This window comes from Gorilla gorilla, chromosome 5, assembly GCF_029281585.2.
Source record: "Gorilla gorilla gorilla isolate KB3781 chromosome 5, NHGRI_mGorGor1-v2.1_pri, whole genome shotgun sequence".
NCBI lineage: Eukaryota > Metazoa > Chordata > Mammalia > Primates > Hominidae > Gorilla > Gorilla gorilla.
Genome location: NC_073229.2, coordinates 129263699 through 129280991, shown reverse-complemented (window position 1 = coordinate 129280991; position 17293 = coordinate 129263699). Strand labels below are relative to the sequence as shown.

Genomic DNA, 17293 nt, shown 5'->3' with positions numbered 1-17293 from the left:
CTCAGGAAGGGCCTAGTGAGAAACAGCAGGTGGAAAGCTGGACTGTAACACAGTCTACTACAGCGGGTGTTAGGTCATTTTATAGATGAGGAAATTGGGAATATGAGATGCTTATTCACTTGCCCCTCTTCCATGGGGGCTGGTTCTGCGATACAAACCTAGGGATCCTATCTGATTCCAGAGCTCATGCTTGGCCAGGCACAGTGCCTCACACCTGTAATCTCAGCACTTTGGGAGGTTGAGGCTGGAGGATCGCTTGAGCCCAGGAGTTCAAGACCAGCCCGGGCAACATAATGAGACCCCATCTCTACAAAAAATTAAAAAAATTATCCAGGCATGGTGATATATGCCTGTGGTCCCATCTACTTGGGAGGCTGAGGTGAGAGGATTTCTTGAGCCGGGGAAGTCAAGGTTGCAGTGAGCCATGATAGAGCCACTGCACGGAAGCCTGGGTGATAGAGTGAGACCTGTATCAAAAAAAAAAAGAAAAGAAAAACAAAAGCTCATGCTTGTAGACCAGATTACCTCTGTGATTTTTTAAATGCAAGTAACAGTTGACTAGTGTTTTTCCATATACAGGTCACCTTCACATCTGTTCTTGCATTTGAACCTGACAGCTATGTGAGCTAGGCACAGGAGCTGTTATTATTTGCCTCTTTGCAGATGAGTCTACCTAGAGTTGGTGAGAAGGTAGTGACTTGCCCCAAGCCACTTTTTCTCAACTCCCACCTACTTTTCTGGGGAAACCTGTCATCTCCTGATTCCTTCCTTGTGATCAAGTAGTGCTGCAGATAGGTTTTCATAGATTGGTTAATGTAATCCATTTCAATTAAAATTTTTGCCTTTTTCTTATCACTGGAGTACTAGGGTTCTACTTAGGAATGTGTGAAATTATCCAATGATAATCTCCAGTGTCATTTAGCTTTTAGTTAGATTACTTACAGAATTACAAGCAGTGTCACTCCATACCAAATTAAATATACCTTATGTATTTCCTTAAACCTTTTTACATTGTTCCACCTGTTCATTAACCCAAATCTAGGTCGATTTAAACATTAACATGCATACGAATATTTATAATTATTTTTCGAATCACGATCTGAACAGCATGTGCACATTGCATTCAGCCACTACACCTCAGGGCTCCCTTTCCATCTCTGTCTGTCTCTCTGTCTCTGTGTGTGTGTTTCTGCATATGTTTTTGTTTTGGTTTTTTGGTTTGTCCTGTAGAACAACAGATTCTTAAATGTGCATATGAATCACCTGGAGATCTTATTAAAGATCCTGATGCAGCAGGCTGGGGTGGGGGTCTGGGAGTCCACAGGTTTAACCAGTGCCCAGGTGATACCAGTGTGGCTGGTCTGTGAACTACACTTTGAGTAGGAAAGCTGTAGAATTTCCCACCTTCTGGAATTTTGCTGAATTCATCCGCATGGTGGTGATTATGGTGTTCTTGTCTTTCTCATCTGCCGGTAGTTGGGTGTAGAAGTTTGCATAAATTCTGGTAAAGGCACTACTTTAAAGATCTCAATCAGTAATGCGACAAATATACTTCATAACTTTACACAGCAAATGTTCAGTGAAACAGAAATACGGACAGAAAAAGGTGGAGGGAAACTAAGTGACCTGTTTTAATGGAATTGCTGCTGCTCCCGTTTCTCATGTTGTACTCTGCTTTTATACATGCCACACAATGCTAAATCCACAGCAAGGTCTCTACTCCTTTCCACACAGATTCTGTATTCCCACTCCAAATTGTGGGAAGAAAGTGAAGTCATGAGATAGCCTGAGAAAAAGTCATTCTCTCTGTTTATTCAGTAGTTCATAATTCAGTTCATTTAACTCTTTCACTTTCCCATTGCTTCATTTACCGGGTTTCATGTTTGCAAACATGGAATATAGCGAGATAGGAAGAGAAGAAGGGACAAGATGTATGAGAGGTGTGAGAACGCTTTAGTGCCAGTGTATGTAGGAAAGCTTTCTTCTCTTGGCTCCTGGACCAAGGTGTTGCTCGTCAGGGCACCTTGTTGTCATCTTTGTGTCATCTTCTCTCCTTCTTAGCTCCCTTCATGTATAAAACATATGCATTCACACAGATGGATTGTATTGGCAATTCCGTCACTAGTAAGTGCTGCCCAGCTCAGGCATTGCTATGGTAACAGGAAGACATATGTTTCCTTGAATGTTACAGAACTGTATTTTAGTTAATTGGGGTTAAATAACCTATCATTTGGATTTTTTTTTTTAAATCACAAGACAATATAGGCAATGCAATCAGTTGGAACTCATCTTTGAAAAAGCTTGTTAGTTTAAACCGTGTCTTTTTTCACGAAATAATAATTATGTTGTTTTTAAAAATGCTGTGAGATCTTTAGAGAGATGTTTCTTATTAAGATCTTTGTAAGTATTTTGTTTGTTATTAGTGTCAAGACAGTACTACATTGGCCAGGTACACTGGCTTACACCTATAATCCCAGCACTTTGGGAGGCCAAGGCAAGAGGATCTCTTGACCCCAGGAGTTCAAGACGAGCCTGGGCAACATAGCGAAACCCCCTCTCTACAAAAAATTTTTTTTAATTATCTGGAGGTGGTGGCATGCACCTGTGGTCCCAGCTTCTTGGGAGGCTGAGCTAAGAGGACCACTTTAGCCTGGGAGATCTAGGCTGCAGTGAGCCATGGTCTTGCCACTGCACTCCAGCCTGGGTGAAAGCGTGAGACCCTGTCTCAAAGAAAAAAAAAATGCTGCTGTGGACAGCCTACTAATGTCATATGACAAATATTTAGTTAGCTTGCAGTCTGAAAAGACTACCAATATGTCTGAGAGAAACTAATGAGTTTCTCTTGGTTCTCTTCTATATTTATTTACCTGGAAAGACGCAAAAAGCCATTACAGCATTCTTAGTTTTGAGGCTGGTTTCATGAAATAATCTGTTCAGCTCAATTTGTGTTTCATTCCCGTTGTGAGCAACCATAGACTTCAAACAATAAGCTTTACATGAATTGTACAGAGAGGTAGAAAGATGTGTGATTAGGCAGCAGGTTTCTGGAAGATGAGTCTGAACAATTCTCAGACCTACCAAGATGGCTAGAGAAAAGCAATACCCTCATTTTATAGATGAGTAAAGTGTAGTTTAGGGAGATCAATGTGAGCATAAACTTGTTTGGGGATATTCAGCTGCTGCTGTAGCAGCTGACACATCCTGACCACTTTCAGCCAGGTTCTCATTTAATCCTCACAACCACCCTATGAGGTGGGTGTTTCATTTTCCGTTTTTAGGCTTAGGAATATGACCATGTCTCCCCCAGCCAGTAGAGGCTATGCTTTCTCATGCCAGTGCCCTGCTCCTCGCCCCAGGAGGGGGCCTCTGTCCTCACACAGCATTTTCTTACCTGTAAAATCTTACCTGAAGGTATTTTATACAGTTGTACATTTTTAGTCTCTTAGTCAAAATTGTTTAAATTATCAAGTTAGTATACATAGATATCACATGGTTAAAAAACCTTACAGTGAAAAAAAAAGAACTGACCCCCCTCCAAGCTAATTTTAGTCCTGCTCCCAAGGAACAATCACTTTGAAACAGTTGGTAACCACAGTGCCAAATGACGTGCCATTATTTATTGCTTTATACACTTAATCTTTTTTTTTTTTTTTTTTTTGAGAAAGGGTCTCACTCTGTCATCCAGGCTAGAGTGCAGTGGCATGATCACAGCTCGCTGCATCTTCCACCTCCCAGGCTCAAGATGTCCTCCCGCCTCAGCCTTCTGAGTAGCTGGGACTATAGGTGTGTGCCACCATGGCTGGCTAATTTTTGTATTTTTTGTAGAGACCACGTCTTGCTATGTTGTCCAGGTTGGTCTCAAATTCCTGGGCTCAAGTGATCTGTCCGTCTTGGCCTCCCAAAGTACTGGGATTATAGGCAAGTGACTACCTTCTCACCAACTCTAGGGGGACTTAGTAACCTTTATCTACTGACCTACGTAGATAGCTCACTTCTAACTTCCCCTCCACTTTCTGCTCAATATCATGAAGTCACTAGTTTTTGTTCTTTTATTGTTTATCTTTGTAACATTAAACAATACACCTAAATCTCCATTTCTTTTTCTCACTGCACTAATTTTAAAGGTGAGGACATTAAGGGCTGGGCCCAGTGGCTCACTCCTATAGTCCCCGCACTTTGGGAGGCCAAGGCGGGCAAATCACTTAAGCCCAAGAGTTCAAGACCAGCCCGGCCAACATGGCAAAACTCTGTCTCTACAAAAAATACAAAAAATAGCAGGGCATGATGGCCTGCCTGTGCCTGTAATCCCAGTTACTCAGGAGGCTGAGGACACCTGAGCCCGAGGAGGTTGAGGTTGCAGTGAGTCAAGATCACGACACTGCATTCCAGCCTGGGCACAGAATGAGACCCTGCTCAAAAAAAATAAATTTTTTAAAAGGTGAGGACATTAGCATCCCTACTTTCTTATTCTTCCCCCTTCTACCTTCAAACTGTTGTGGGTCTCTTCTTTTACTTTGAAATGGTCAAGTTATATGTTCTCTTTTATAACTGCAATTAGCCTTTGTCTATGAATTGTTTCACAAAGTCTAAGACAAATAAACAATGTTGAGATTATTGTGCTTTACGTAGAACCAAGTAGTGGGCAGTGCTTACATTTATTTCTGTTTCCAATGTCATGACTCTTGTTCTGTTCAAAGGAGACTGTTCTAAAAATCAAGTTCAAGTGGATTCTTCTTTCATATACAACATGAAAATCATGCCACGGTTTACTTTATGCCTTGACTCTCTTTTTTCCCCTAAAGTTGTTTCATTGCCTTGCTGTTGTGGGACACATCTTATTCACCATATCCCTGGGATCTTCAGGCTTCTTCCTCATTCTGTCTTTTAGGTGAAACCCATTTCATTTTTTCTTCAGGTCTCTGAGTGGTTGTCCTCTATTTGAACCCTGCCTTTTCATACTGCTTATTGTTTCTACGGGCATTTCTAGTTGCCTTCCTTTTTCCTTATCATTGTCTTTTCTGTCCTTATATCCTTTCTCCCAGTTCTGTGTCCCATTTTTCCCAGAGACTTTCCTTACAGAGCCTGCCGTCCTCCAGCCTCATCCTGGATGGATTATTCTCTGAGCTGTTGCATGGCTGCCAGCCTGAATCCTGCCCTCACTTTTCTCCTGGGTTCATTCACCTTCTCCTCTACCCTGTATCTTCTTCTTTGTGAGCAGGAAGAGGCTGCGGGACTTTTGCTTCTCCTTGGCTGCTCACACCACACCTTGTGCTGTACAGCTCACGGCCCTGATGGTCCATCCAAGTAGTTAGGGACTGCTCTAAGAACGTGCTCTTGGGGCAGAGTAGACCTCATCACAGGAACCACTAAGCTACTTCAACCTCCGCATTTGCCCTAATTTTGTACGCTTTGCCTGAGTTCCTCAGTGCTGGTGCTGAGTGTATTAAAGGAAACATTTGGTGCACAGGCCAAAGCTACTCTTTAGTATTATTGTTCAGAAAGCTTCAATTCAAACTCAGTTTCCTCAATTAAAAAAAATCTTAGGATATAATAAGCAAAGACAGGAAAAGAATTCTTTCCAGGAAAAAAAAAGCCATTAAATCGTTCCCCATTCCCATTCTTCAAAAATTGTACAATCTAATTAAATTTTAAACTCCTGTAGGTTTTTAATTACTTGCTAAAGCAGTTGGCCAGATGGTTAAACATAATAAAAATAATAACATTTTGAAAGAAATGGAGAAAACGTCATTAAAGTTAACAGGGGAGAAAAGAAAATCTTAGCACCTTATATTAGCTTACAGAAATGTTGCTCCTTTTTAAAAAGTGTATTTCTTAAGCAAGGATAAAAGTCACCTGACAGATTTCACATCGTGGTACTCTACTTATTTGAAGCTCAGATTTGAGGTAGTTTGTTCATCCTCTGGAACAGGCATGACCTTCACTCTGGATTTAAGAACAACAAATATGTCTGTTTACTTTTACTTCCTAGGAGAGGCCTTCAGGCCCTCCTGTAATTAGAAGCACACTGAAATAGAAATAAGCTTAATAGGGACAGAATCTTACCTCATTTTTTCTTACCCTGTATGCCAGAGATTTGACTGATTGTCATGTAAGAGCTCCCTGGTTCATGTATGAAAAGGCCTCCTCTCATTATGTTAAGTGAAATAAACCAGGCACAGAAAGACAAACTTCACCTGTTCTCACATATTTGTAGAAGCTAAAAACTAAAAGAACTGAACTCAAGGACAGAGAGAGTGGAAGGATGGTTATCAGAGGCTGGAAAGGGTAATGGGGGTGGGGGGAGGTAGAGGGGAAGTGGAGATGGTTAATGGATACAAAAAATAGGTAGAAAGAATGAATAAGACCTAGTATTTGCTAGCACAACAGGATGACTATAGTAAAAAATAATATACATTTTTAAAATAACTAAAAGAGTAAGTTGGATTGTTTGTAACACAAAGGATAAATGCTTGAGGTGATGGATAGCCTATTTACACTGATATAATCATTTCACATTGCATTCCTGTATCAAAATATCTCATGTAACTCATAAATATATACATCCACTATGTACCCACAAATATTTTATACTAAAAAAAAGTTTTTTTAAGGCCTTCTGTGGTTCTTTAACTCAAGACTCTGGAAGACAGAGAAGGATCTGCAGGGCAGCCCAAGCCCACCCTCTATGGAGGTCAATGTTTTGTTTGCCCTTGCAGCCAGTGACCCTCAGGGACATGCAGTGGGTCTTAACGATGGGCTCCCCTCCTCCCTAACCAGCACCCAGCCCTAGCTGCCATCTGAACAGTTCTGCCCAGGAGAGACTCCGCTGGCTGTATCTGAATCCCCTTGTGGGAGCCCACGGTGTGGTCACCCCCTGCCATCTGGCAGGAGCAAAGGTGTCCACTGTTTCGCTCAGCACTCTCGCTGCTGTCCCAGTCTTCCGCATGTGCTCAGGGCCCTTGACTTGGAGTTTTTCTTTCTCACCCTCAGCACGGCAGCCTGGTGCTACAGTTCTCTTTCCCACCTGAACATACTGCGAGTGTGGCACACACCCCAGAGCACAATTGTGCTCCACTGGCTGCACCTTCTCGATGCTTTGGTCCTTATGGAAGTCCTTTGCGCAGAGGACTTTTTTGCCACTTGGTGTAATATGAAATATCCCTCCAGCAACAGTAACTCTTGACCTATCTGTTTAACAGTTTCACACCTGTTAAGTCTGGGTTTCAGTTCAGTATGATACTGTTTATATGCTTTTATAATAAAATGTATTAACTGGTAGGTGGAAGGTGATTATAGCTAACAGAAAAAAAATTACTACAGAAGTCTTTTCCTGATCACAATCAATACAACAGGATGGAGTTAACCACTCTGCCTCCCAACTGTAAAAATAGTTTTAATAGAAAACTAAGAATCAATTTTCTGGGAAATTTATGGATATGAAATTATTTGCCCGTCTACAATTGGCAATAAATGAAAAGTAAAGCATTCTACAGAGATCATGAACCTTATAGTAACCTCCTTGAAGAACAAAAGTGATTTGAAAAATCACTTAACTAAAGATAAGCTCTATTTCTTCCTCTCTCCTCTCATGTTCTCACATCTCTGGAAGATAGATGGGCCTCTGGGCAAATTTCTGATATCTATCAGTACGTAAAATTAATGAAAAACCAGGCAAACCTGTAGAAGTTATTTATTAATGTTCAACTTGTGAAATGTAAGAGCATTCCCTTGAAATATAATATTCCCTCTTTTTTTTTGTTCTTACTACAAATTGGTTTTGGATGTATTAGGGGTTCAAAGAAATAATTTCCTGCTATATAGGGATGGACTCTGAATCTTTCCATTGAACCAGTAAGTCCCCTGATGAGGCCAGAGAGCCCCATGTCTAGGGGCCAGGTGAGCCCCTCACTCCTCAAAGCTGGCCTTTCTGGTGGCCATGACAGTTGCAGATTCCGAGGCAGGGCAGGTGATCCTTTTGTCTTCCTGGATGTGAATGTTATACTTGGCCCTCAATGGTACAGAAGGCCAGGCTAACTGGGGTTGGTACAAAGAGTGGACACTCTCCGTGATTCTAATTCCAAGCGAGGGGTTGGCAGCCAGCTGGCACCAGGTAGTCCCTGGAAGTGACAGGTTGGGCTGTGCTCCTGTCTGCCAGTGTGTCTACCAAGGTGGAAAAAGAGCAACAAGGCAATGTTGTTATAAGGACAGGGAGTTGGGGGGGGATTGCAGATTCTCAGCCACAAAGCTTGAAATGAAAGTGAATCAAGAACTTTTGCAGAAAAATTCCATCTTTCCAGGCCCTTAGGACTCCCTGGTTTATCCTCCTAGGATGTGTTCTAAGTGGTTCACGCCCTGGTAAGAAATAAGCTCATTCGTGGCAGCCACCCCTCTCTGTTTTCTTTCACGGATGTCTTTGTTTTAGCTTCTGAATATACAGTAGGAATAACAGTACAGATGTGGTGAGGGTGAATTGCTCTGAAAAGTGCTTTGAGTTTCTGAGAAATAAAATAAGACAGCATGAAAGACTGGGTGTGATTCCTTTTTATTTCCCCAACATTTAACCCATTGTCCTAGCACCTTGTGGTCACTCCCTGATTCCTTTTACTGATTGGATGAAAACATTGTAGCAGGTGATGGTGCTATTAAGCCTATTGATATTCCTTTGAGAGAACGGTGTTCTTGTCCATGCTCTAAGCAGTGTCGAATCAATTCTATGAAAGTGATTTCCTTCAGGGGACATGCTACAAAGTAGAGTGATGATAGTCCCTTTTCCTAATGAGGTTTACTGGACCCTGAGGCCTGCCTGTGCTTGAGGAATGCTGGTGGTGCCCCACTGGGAGACCCGCCAGAAATTAAAGGTGATGTCCATGTCTTTTTCCCTCATCCTCAGGATCCTTTCTGAGGTTCCCTATGTGGCCTTTCAGAGGAGGGATTTTTTCATCACTATGTACTTAAGGACATTATCAAGGTCCTGACTATGTGTGGGGTAATTCTGTGAGGCTGCAGGAGAAAAGAGGCCTTGGTTACAGCACTCAAGATGCCTGTTTTCTAATAAGGAAGAGATGCAAATGCTATAACCACAATGTTACACAGAACGTGTAAGGGCTGAAGTTATTGAGATGAAGAGGGTAGAATCTTCCCACAGGAGTCATGGAGGGTTACACATGAAGGAGGTGGAGTTTGAATCCTGCTTGAGGAAACGATGGGAATTTGGTGGTTAGAGATGGGAGTGGAGGAACCATTCCAAGTAGAGGGAAAAAAGGCAAGAGGAAAAGAGGAGGATGGGCTGGATTTGAAGAGCAGTGAGTTTGCAAGAGCTTGGACTGGAAGAGGGAGGGAGACCCAACTTGGAGAACCCTGGATGTCACCCTAAGGATTGTGAATCACTCTCATTATCCTTTTAATGTTATATAGTAAGTTCCACAGCTCTTCTTCTGCCCCAGCAAATATGGTGGGAGCAGAATAAATTCTTTCACAGAAAAGCTGAAAGCTCTTGGGAAGTTCTCACTTAACCATTTCCATTTGTGTTGAGTCCTCCCTTCATTTTCTCTCAGTGAAAAAAAATGCAAAGGATAGGTGAGAGAGTTGGGAGGGTCAGATAGCATTGTGGCTCCAGAGTGTAGATACCTGCCTCAATATAACTGTAGGATGTCCTTCCTGGTATGATAGATGAGCTTAAAAACTAGAAACCAGTTAGTCCTACTTCCTCAGACAGAATAAACTGGGTATGTTTCTGTTAAGCGTGTTACACAATTATGTCTATATACTGTATATTATTGACTTGATTTAATGCTCTTAGACACGCCATCTTATTGTTTGTTCTGAGAGTTTTATCTCATTGTAGATACTCAGTCTAAGTTAATATTTATGAGACCCAATGATAACTTAAGGCTAAAAATATGATGGAAACCAGGGCTATTTTTTTTGTTTTTAAAGACAATTTTGCTACACTCAAGAGAGCTAAGATTGAGAAACACAAACCCACATTTGAGCACAAGGCCCATTTCCTTTATTGGCCATTCTTATGAGCAATGATGAATTTTAACAAATTTTCTCATTATTAAGTCCATAGCCTTCCAAAGACCATAGTAATTGATTTTTATGTTCTTACAAATATTTACAAAGTGGTTATTACATCCCAGGCACTGATCTAATAACTTTACAAATATCAAGTTGTTTTATCCTTATAACAACCATATGAAATAGGTGCTGTTCTTATTATTCCTATTTTACAGGTAAGGAAATTAAGGCACAAAGAAGTAACTTGTCCAAGGTCGCACAGATAGAATTCATTGCCATTTGAATAGACATTGAAGTAGAGGTTGTGTTTCGTGTGTTTGATGTCACCTGCATGGGAAAGGGGAAGAACTCGCCTGAGAACTTCCCATGCTGTGCCCTGTGCAGAATTGGGTTCTTGGACCATTTTATTAGATGCTTCTTTTCTACAGTTTATGTCAATAGTTGTCATTCAAGAGACTCAGTATTTTTGCTGTAAATGTCTGTAAGTGAACAATTTCCGTATATATACAGCGAGTATACATTAGCTGTACCACAGTCTAGCCCTGCATATTTTTTTATGTTAGAAGATGTGACTGGTGGTAGCATTTCCCCAGATGTACGGCAGTGACTGTACAGTTAATAAGAAATGACATTTAGTCACATGTTCTATAGGCCCAACACCCTGCTAAGTACATCCTATGCATTATTCTGTTTAATCCTCCTAACAATCCCGTGGAGCAGATCCTAAGAATATCCCCTTTTTATAGATATGGAAACAGAGGCCTAGAAAGGTATGGTAATTGAGTGCAGGTTGCAGAGTAGGGATTTGAACTCTGGAACTGTTTGCTGAGCCTCTGGTCTTGACCACTCTGCATGCTCCCTCCCCCTGTGCCATACCAGGGGCCAGGAATGACCACTCGTTCATGGCTGAGTGCCAGGGCAAAGCCTTTGCCGCTGTCTCAGCCTCCCTCCAGGAGCAGCCATGTGACATGCTCATGGCCCTTGGCCCTCCTTGCTGGTTTTGGCATTCTCCCTGTGCTGGCCAACCCAGCTGTCTGCTCCTGACTCCTGCCAGTGAATGACAGCTGATCTTGACAAACTTCTGTGGTCATCTTGTAGCAGATCTGCTTCATGTCTTAATAGATCCTCCACTCGCTTTTGCTGTGAGCATGTATTTAAAGAGCCAGGTTTCACCCGGTATCCCTCCACCATCAACCTTCTCCCCAGCTGAGTTCAGCATTTGTGGGCTGCCTGAATGCCACTCCACCCTGTGATTGGGTAGCGAAGATATGGGTGTGGGCCGAGCAGGTGGAAACCCAGACAACATGGATCCTGACAGTGATGGTGGTGACTGTAAGGAGGGGAGTTTATGCAGTCACGTTAGCTGCTCATTAGGCACCTTGAGAGGCCTTTTGATAATGACTTCTACTCTTACTTTTAGATAGTATTTTCTTCTACATCAAGCATGGTATCCATTATATGGTAGATGCTTGATAACCATTTGGTGAATGCATGAACCAGTGAGTGACTGAATGAATGAATTGCTGCCTGGTTCCTTTGATTAAATGGCATCCTAAAAGGCCCTGGGGTTGCCTTTTCTCCTGCTGCTGCCTGGGATTGCGTTTCCTCTACTTGGCTCTTCCCTCCTGAATGCCTGGCCTTTCTTCCTCGTCCCCTGTCTCCTTTGCGTATAAGCCCAGTGGGTGGCTGGACTCCATGGTGGAGGCAAGAAATGTTTTAGGTGATATTACAGATGGTGATTAGGTTCCATAATTTTGGAATAGAAGTATTCTTTGGGGAAATTAGGAGTTAAATCAACTTTCAAGGGCTAATATGAGACTCAAGCCCCCATGTATGATATTAATGTAGGAACATGCGTTCTGAGTCCTAAGCAGACTGTGGGGCAAACCCCTGGGAACTGAATATATTTGAGAAGCTCAGATCATCCAAGCACATGCGGTGGAATCTGTCCCTCATCTGTGCTCCTGACTGAGTCTCTTCTTGACTTGGTTGTTTTATTGAGATGCTGGATTGAAATAGAATGGTTTATGGAAATTGTGTTCTTGGTGCTAGTGATAGATTCCTACAGTTTTATTTTCCAGTTGGAATTTATAATTGATATGTCACACCAGGGTCTGGGCAGATTGTGCATTCAGTGGTTTTCCCTCCTGTGTCTTTCCACAGATGTGTCATCCCCACACCAGCGAGCCTCTGCCAAGATGAAACCAATAGAAGAAGGAGCAGAAGATGATGATGACGTCTTTGAACCGGCATCTCCAAATACATTGAAAGTCCATCAGCTGCCTTGATCAGAGAGAGAATTCAGGTTACCAAGATGGAAGGTGTCTTGAAGAGATCCTGAAAAATACCAGCACTTTTTCATGGCTTTTAGGTTATTCTGCTTTAGTGCATCCAGACTGGTAGAGTCTGAGGGAGGAAGTGAGGAAGGGTCAAGGATGGAAGAGTTCTTTCACTTACCTTTTTATTAGTCAGCTTTTAAAGTAATTGTTTTACTGAGCCTTCTGACTATGCCTTGTTCTCTTTTGAGATATATATTTTCACAGTCTTTTCTAGATATATTATTGTTTTAACTTAACAAATCTTAGCAATCTCTCAATGCCTTTTCACTTATTTTTTTCCAAGTTATGATTCTTTTTCCTCACAGTCTTTTTTGTTCCATGGCAATGAGGTGGTCCATTTGATAATTTTAACAAACAATGTAAGTTTAAAATTGAGGCTAAGGTAACATGAAAAAGCAGGGAATCTCAAACTTTATTCCATATATATATATATATATATATATATATATATATATATATAATTTTTTTTTTTTTTGAGATGGAGTTTCACTCTGTCACCCAGGCTGGAGTGTAGTGGCGCAATCTCGGCTCACTGCAAACTCCACCTCCTGGATTCACACCACTCTTCTGCCTCAGCCTCCCGAGTAGCTGGGACTACAGGCACCTGCCACCGCGCCCAGCTAATTTTTTGTATTTTTAGTAGAGACGGGGTTTCACCGTGTTAGCCAGGATGGTCTTGATCTTTGATCTCCTGACCTCGTGATCCGCCCGCCTTGGCCTCCCAAAGTGCTGGGATTACAGGCGTGAGCCACCGCGCCCGGCCTATTCCATATTTTTTTAATGGGACATTTTAGAGAAAGGTGTGATTTGACTGGTTTTGTTTTCCTCTCAGGCCAGAAGTATTACTTCACTAGATCACCTTACTTAATTGGGCACTGTGTGGATAACTTGATAATGAACAAAACTCTCAGATTTTACTCACATTACCCTTGTATTATGCCATTTATAAACTGCCCTGAAACCTGAAGCTGGAAAGATAACAGATGGGTTTCTGAGCACGGGGTTAACCTCCAGCTAAACTCAACTTCCTTGGGATTTGGAGTCACCATGTTGTGCACACTCTGGTGTGGGAAACACTTTATGTAGGGTGGGAGGACAGGGGAGTTAAATGGCTGGGCAGGTGCCACAGGATGAGGCCACTGAAAGATCTGCTTCATTCTTTGATCTGTATTCTGAAGTTCCAGATTGTTCATCTAGAGGCAGAGACGTCTCTTTTAAAAAAGTGCCAGATGCCCCAGTGCCAGAGCTGTGAACGTGAACACAGTGGAAGGCAGAGGGTTTACTACAGGCCAGGCCATGGACACCCCACCCAGATCCTGCAGTGAGGGCCTTGATTCCAGAGCTCTCTTTTCTACTGAAATCATGGTTTAGTAAACAGTGGCATTTGGCTGGTGGGAAATGCGTAACTGGTCAGTGTGTCTGGCCAGCGTGGCTGTGGCACTTGGCCAGGATGCTCCGTTGAATGAAGCTCATTGATTGGCCATGCTGGTCATGTCTATTTTGCTTCATCCACTAGAACCAACTTTGAGTCAGTCTCCTGTTACGTTAAATGGCTAAGAAAAGTTCCAAATGAAGTTGTTCTCAGGTGAACTGAGCCAAAAGAAGCAACTCTTAGCATGAGGTGATTTCTGTTAGAGGAGACATATAAATAAGCTCATCTAGGGTCACCTCATTTTCCTAAATATGTTTTTAAAGCAATTATTTTAGTAATTTCATTTGAGTTAAATTTACATGCTCGGTCACTCATTGAAAAAATTTATGCAGACTCTGAATCCAGTTCCTGACATCTTCAGATGTTGGTTTATTGACATCACAGTAAAAAGGCTACTGTCGACTGGACACAGTGGCTCACACCTGTAATCACAGCACTTTGGGGGGCCAAGGTGGGTGGATTGCTTAAGCCCAGGACTTCAAGACCAGCCTGGGCAACATGGCTAAACCCCATCTCTACAAAAAAATTAGCCGGGCGTGGTGGTGCATACCTGTAGTCCCAGCTACTCAGAAGGCTGAGGTGGGAGGTTCGCTTGAACCTGGGAGGTTGAGGTTGCAGTGAGCCCAGATCACACCACTGCACTCCAGCCTGGGCAACAGAGTGAGACCCTATTTCAAAAAAAGGCTGCTTTCACTGTACTGCTGCAGCAGTCTCTTCAGGTAGCTAAATTAGGAGCTTGTTTTGGAGAAATGAAGCAAAGGTGAATGACAGCCTAGGCTTTGAAATTATAAAGCTCTCTCAGGTTGAACTCTCTCGTGCGCTCTCGCTCTCACTTTCGCCCTGTACCTGAGAGCACAGGTGTGACTGTGATGTCATAGTGCCGAGACTACTTTCATTTAACCATTGGGGTTAAGTTGGGCAGCCCATTTAGTTTACACGCGCATAAGACTAATTTACAAAATCACTCTATACAGTCATTAGATGTAACATCCTTCCCTGAGTAGAAAGTAATGCATGTGTTTGGAGATTATTTTCTGTAATGCTGGGAACAAACCTGTTTTAAAAGCACACTGCTAAAAGTAGGTGATATAAGACCATTTGCTGTTTTTATTAAAGTATGTGTATGTATCAGTGTCTCAATGTGAAGATTGTAACCTCAAGATTAGGAATCTTAAAAGAGCCACTTAGCCTGAATGGGAAACGTGAAACTATTTTTAAATACACACCTCTAAGGAAGAAGCCCTCCCATGTAGACTTGATCTCAAAGAAGCAGATAAGAAGACAGAAAAGTGTTTTAAGTGTAAGATCTCCTATGGAGTACTTTAAATTCATTTATACAAATGAATAAGTGTATCTTTGTATAATGCATAAATACATAGATAAAAACATGTTTGCTGCCAAAGTTCCCAATAAGATGCTTCCTGTGTTTTTTGGCCTTTACTTAGCTGAATCATCAAAGTTCAGAAAATGGTCTGCAAAAGTTACTCCATATACAACCCCAAATCTACTACTTTAAATGTAACATCAACTCAGTTGTATGAATCTGGAGTGTAATATTTATATTAGAATGTATATGTCATTTAAAATATTTTGAAAGCCCTCATAAATATTTATATTTACTAAACTAATAGCATAGACACTATATAAATCCGCAGTGATGCTTATATATCTTAAATTAGTAATAATGGGTGCTATATAATTATTTTCAGTTACTATCCCTGACTCTCTGGAATCTTCTCCATTTCTCCCTATCACTCAATTTCATTTTAATCATTGGACACCTTTGCGTTTTGCTGCTAACAGTGTGTGTATGTCACCCTCTTTATATCTGGTTTTCCCACTTGTCTGAAGCTCTCCTGATCTTAGAACCTGGATCTGCAGATTCCTCTGTGTCAGCTCCCATCACGGCCCCAAAGACAGAGTCACTTGGTTGCTGGAAAAATCTTTGGGGAAAGCTGGTATAAGCTACACACTGACCTGTCCCCAGTGTTTCCAGGTAATGACTTGGCACTCCAGAGAAAGTTTCATGCTGTTGCGTGTGGTGGCTCCAAGCCAAGCACCTGGCATGCAGGTCAGCCCTTCCCAGCAGGGCGTGGCGTCGTCCTCTTCACAGATGCCACGTTGCAGCCCCAAGGCCTCACCATTTTGCGTTTTTTAGAAACCCATTTTCTTGGTCATTTATAAAGCTGCTTTATAGATATCTTTGATCCTGGCATGCCTTGGTTTCCTCTCCCTTCCCTCTTTCCAATCCTGGTTTCCTAACCTTCTCTTGTAGTAATTCTCAACTCAATTCAAAGTCCCAAGAATTTGGAATGGTAGGATGCTGTGCAGGGAGCTCGAGGCTGAGGCGTAATCACTGCTTCGGTTCTGCTCATCAGGGGACATGCTCCCTTACTCATGTTTGATTGTCACAGAGCCCCCCGAATACTCTGTCTATAGTGACACACTGTAGGTGTCATAAATTTTAAGAAACCTGCTTTTAAGTACTATTTATAGGTTTTTCTGTTATACTTGCAACCTAGTTTTAAAATACATGAGGATTTTATGAAAGCTTTATACAGACATTTATAGGAAACTCATTCTTTGATTTTAGGTGCCATTTAAATTGATAACACTTACTTTATAAAAAGATGCTTTTTGTCTGGATAGAGCCTTATAGTTTAAGATATCTTCATATATTGCCATTTGATCAAATAAATTTCTTACTTAGAAAATGTGTGTATTTTTTATTTCATTCCTCTTACATATATCTAGCTTGTTCGAATGTCATGCCCAAAGGCCAAGGTTGTGGGGATGGGCCTGGTGCAGGCCATTGTATTCTGAGCAGACCAGCAGGGGCGGTGCTTGTGGGTCGGTCATACCTGACTTCAAAGGTCCTGCCATCTTGGCTGCTTTGACTGTGAAAAAAAAAATGGCCAGAAGGCAGTGTAGACAGTGTTGACTAGATGGAGCAATGGAGAAGCCTTCAGAGTTTTATTGATGGGACTTGGTGGGCTTCAGCTTTTTTTCCATTGCATCTGAACATTCACTCCCTTCTAGTTTCCTAAGATTCAACAATATGAGGAGTCACATGAAGGAGTCAGAAAACCTCCCTGGATCTGTTCTGTGGTGGATGAGGGGGACAGTCTTTCTATCCTTTGAGAAACCCACATTTTCTCCCATCAGCTGTCCTAGGTATTGGAATGGAAACTTGACAGCCCATCTTTTGGCCTTGAGTGGCAAGTCCTTGGCATCTAACACACCCACCCTAGTCAGCCTCAATGATAGGCCCAAATGGAAGGAGCATCTTATACCATGAGAGGAATTAATTCTGTCACTCAACAGGCCATGGCATCTAGGCCTGATGTCTGGGTTTCCAGCCCTGAACATCGTGCTGAGCCAGCTTTTGGTCAGCTTCCCCTTACCTAAGGCTGTGCTGTAAGAGCTGGGAGTTTCCACTGATGTCCACTTGGGGGTTTTCTGTGGACAGACATGGCTACAGCCCACCAGAAGATAAAGCTGA

The 17293-nt window shown here is 42.1% G+C and overlaps 1 protein-coding gene across 2 annotated transcripts in view; it reads left to right on the top strand.

The window, feature by feature from the left end:
* The window catches only part of POPDC1 (popeye domain cAMP effector 1), a 41090-nt gene extending 24585 nt beyond the window's left edge, over positions 1-16505 (top strand). For both annotated transcript variants that reach the window (XM_019030221.3, XM_004044460.5), the window contains exon 8: positions 12184-16505. In XM_019030221.3, coding sequence (XP_018885766.1) covers positions 12184-12308 — 125 coding nt within the window. In that variant the 3' untranslated portion in view covers positions 12309-16505. The remainder of the gene's footprint in view (positions 1-12183) is intronic.
* Positions 16506-17293: the final 788 nt, after the last annotated feature.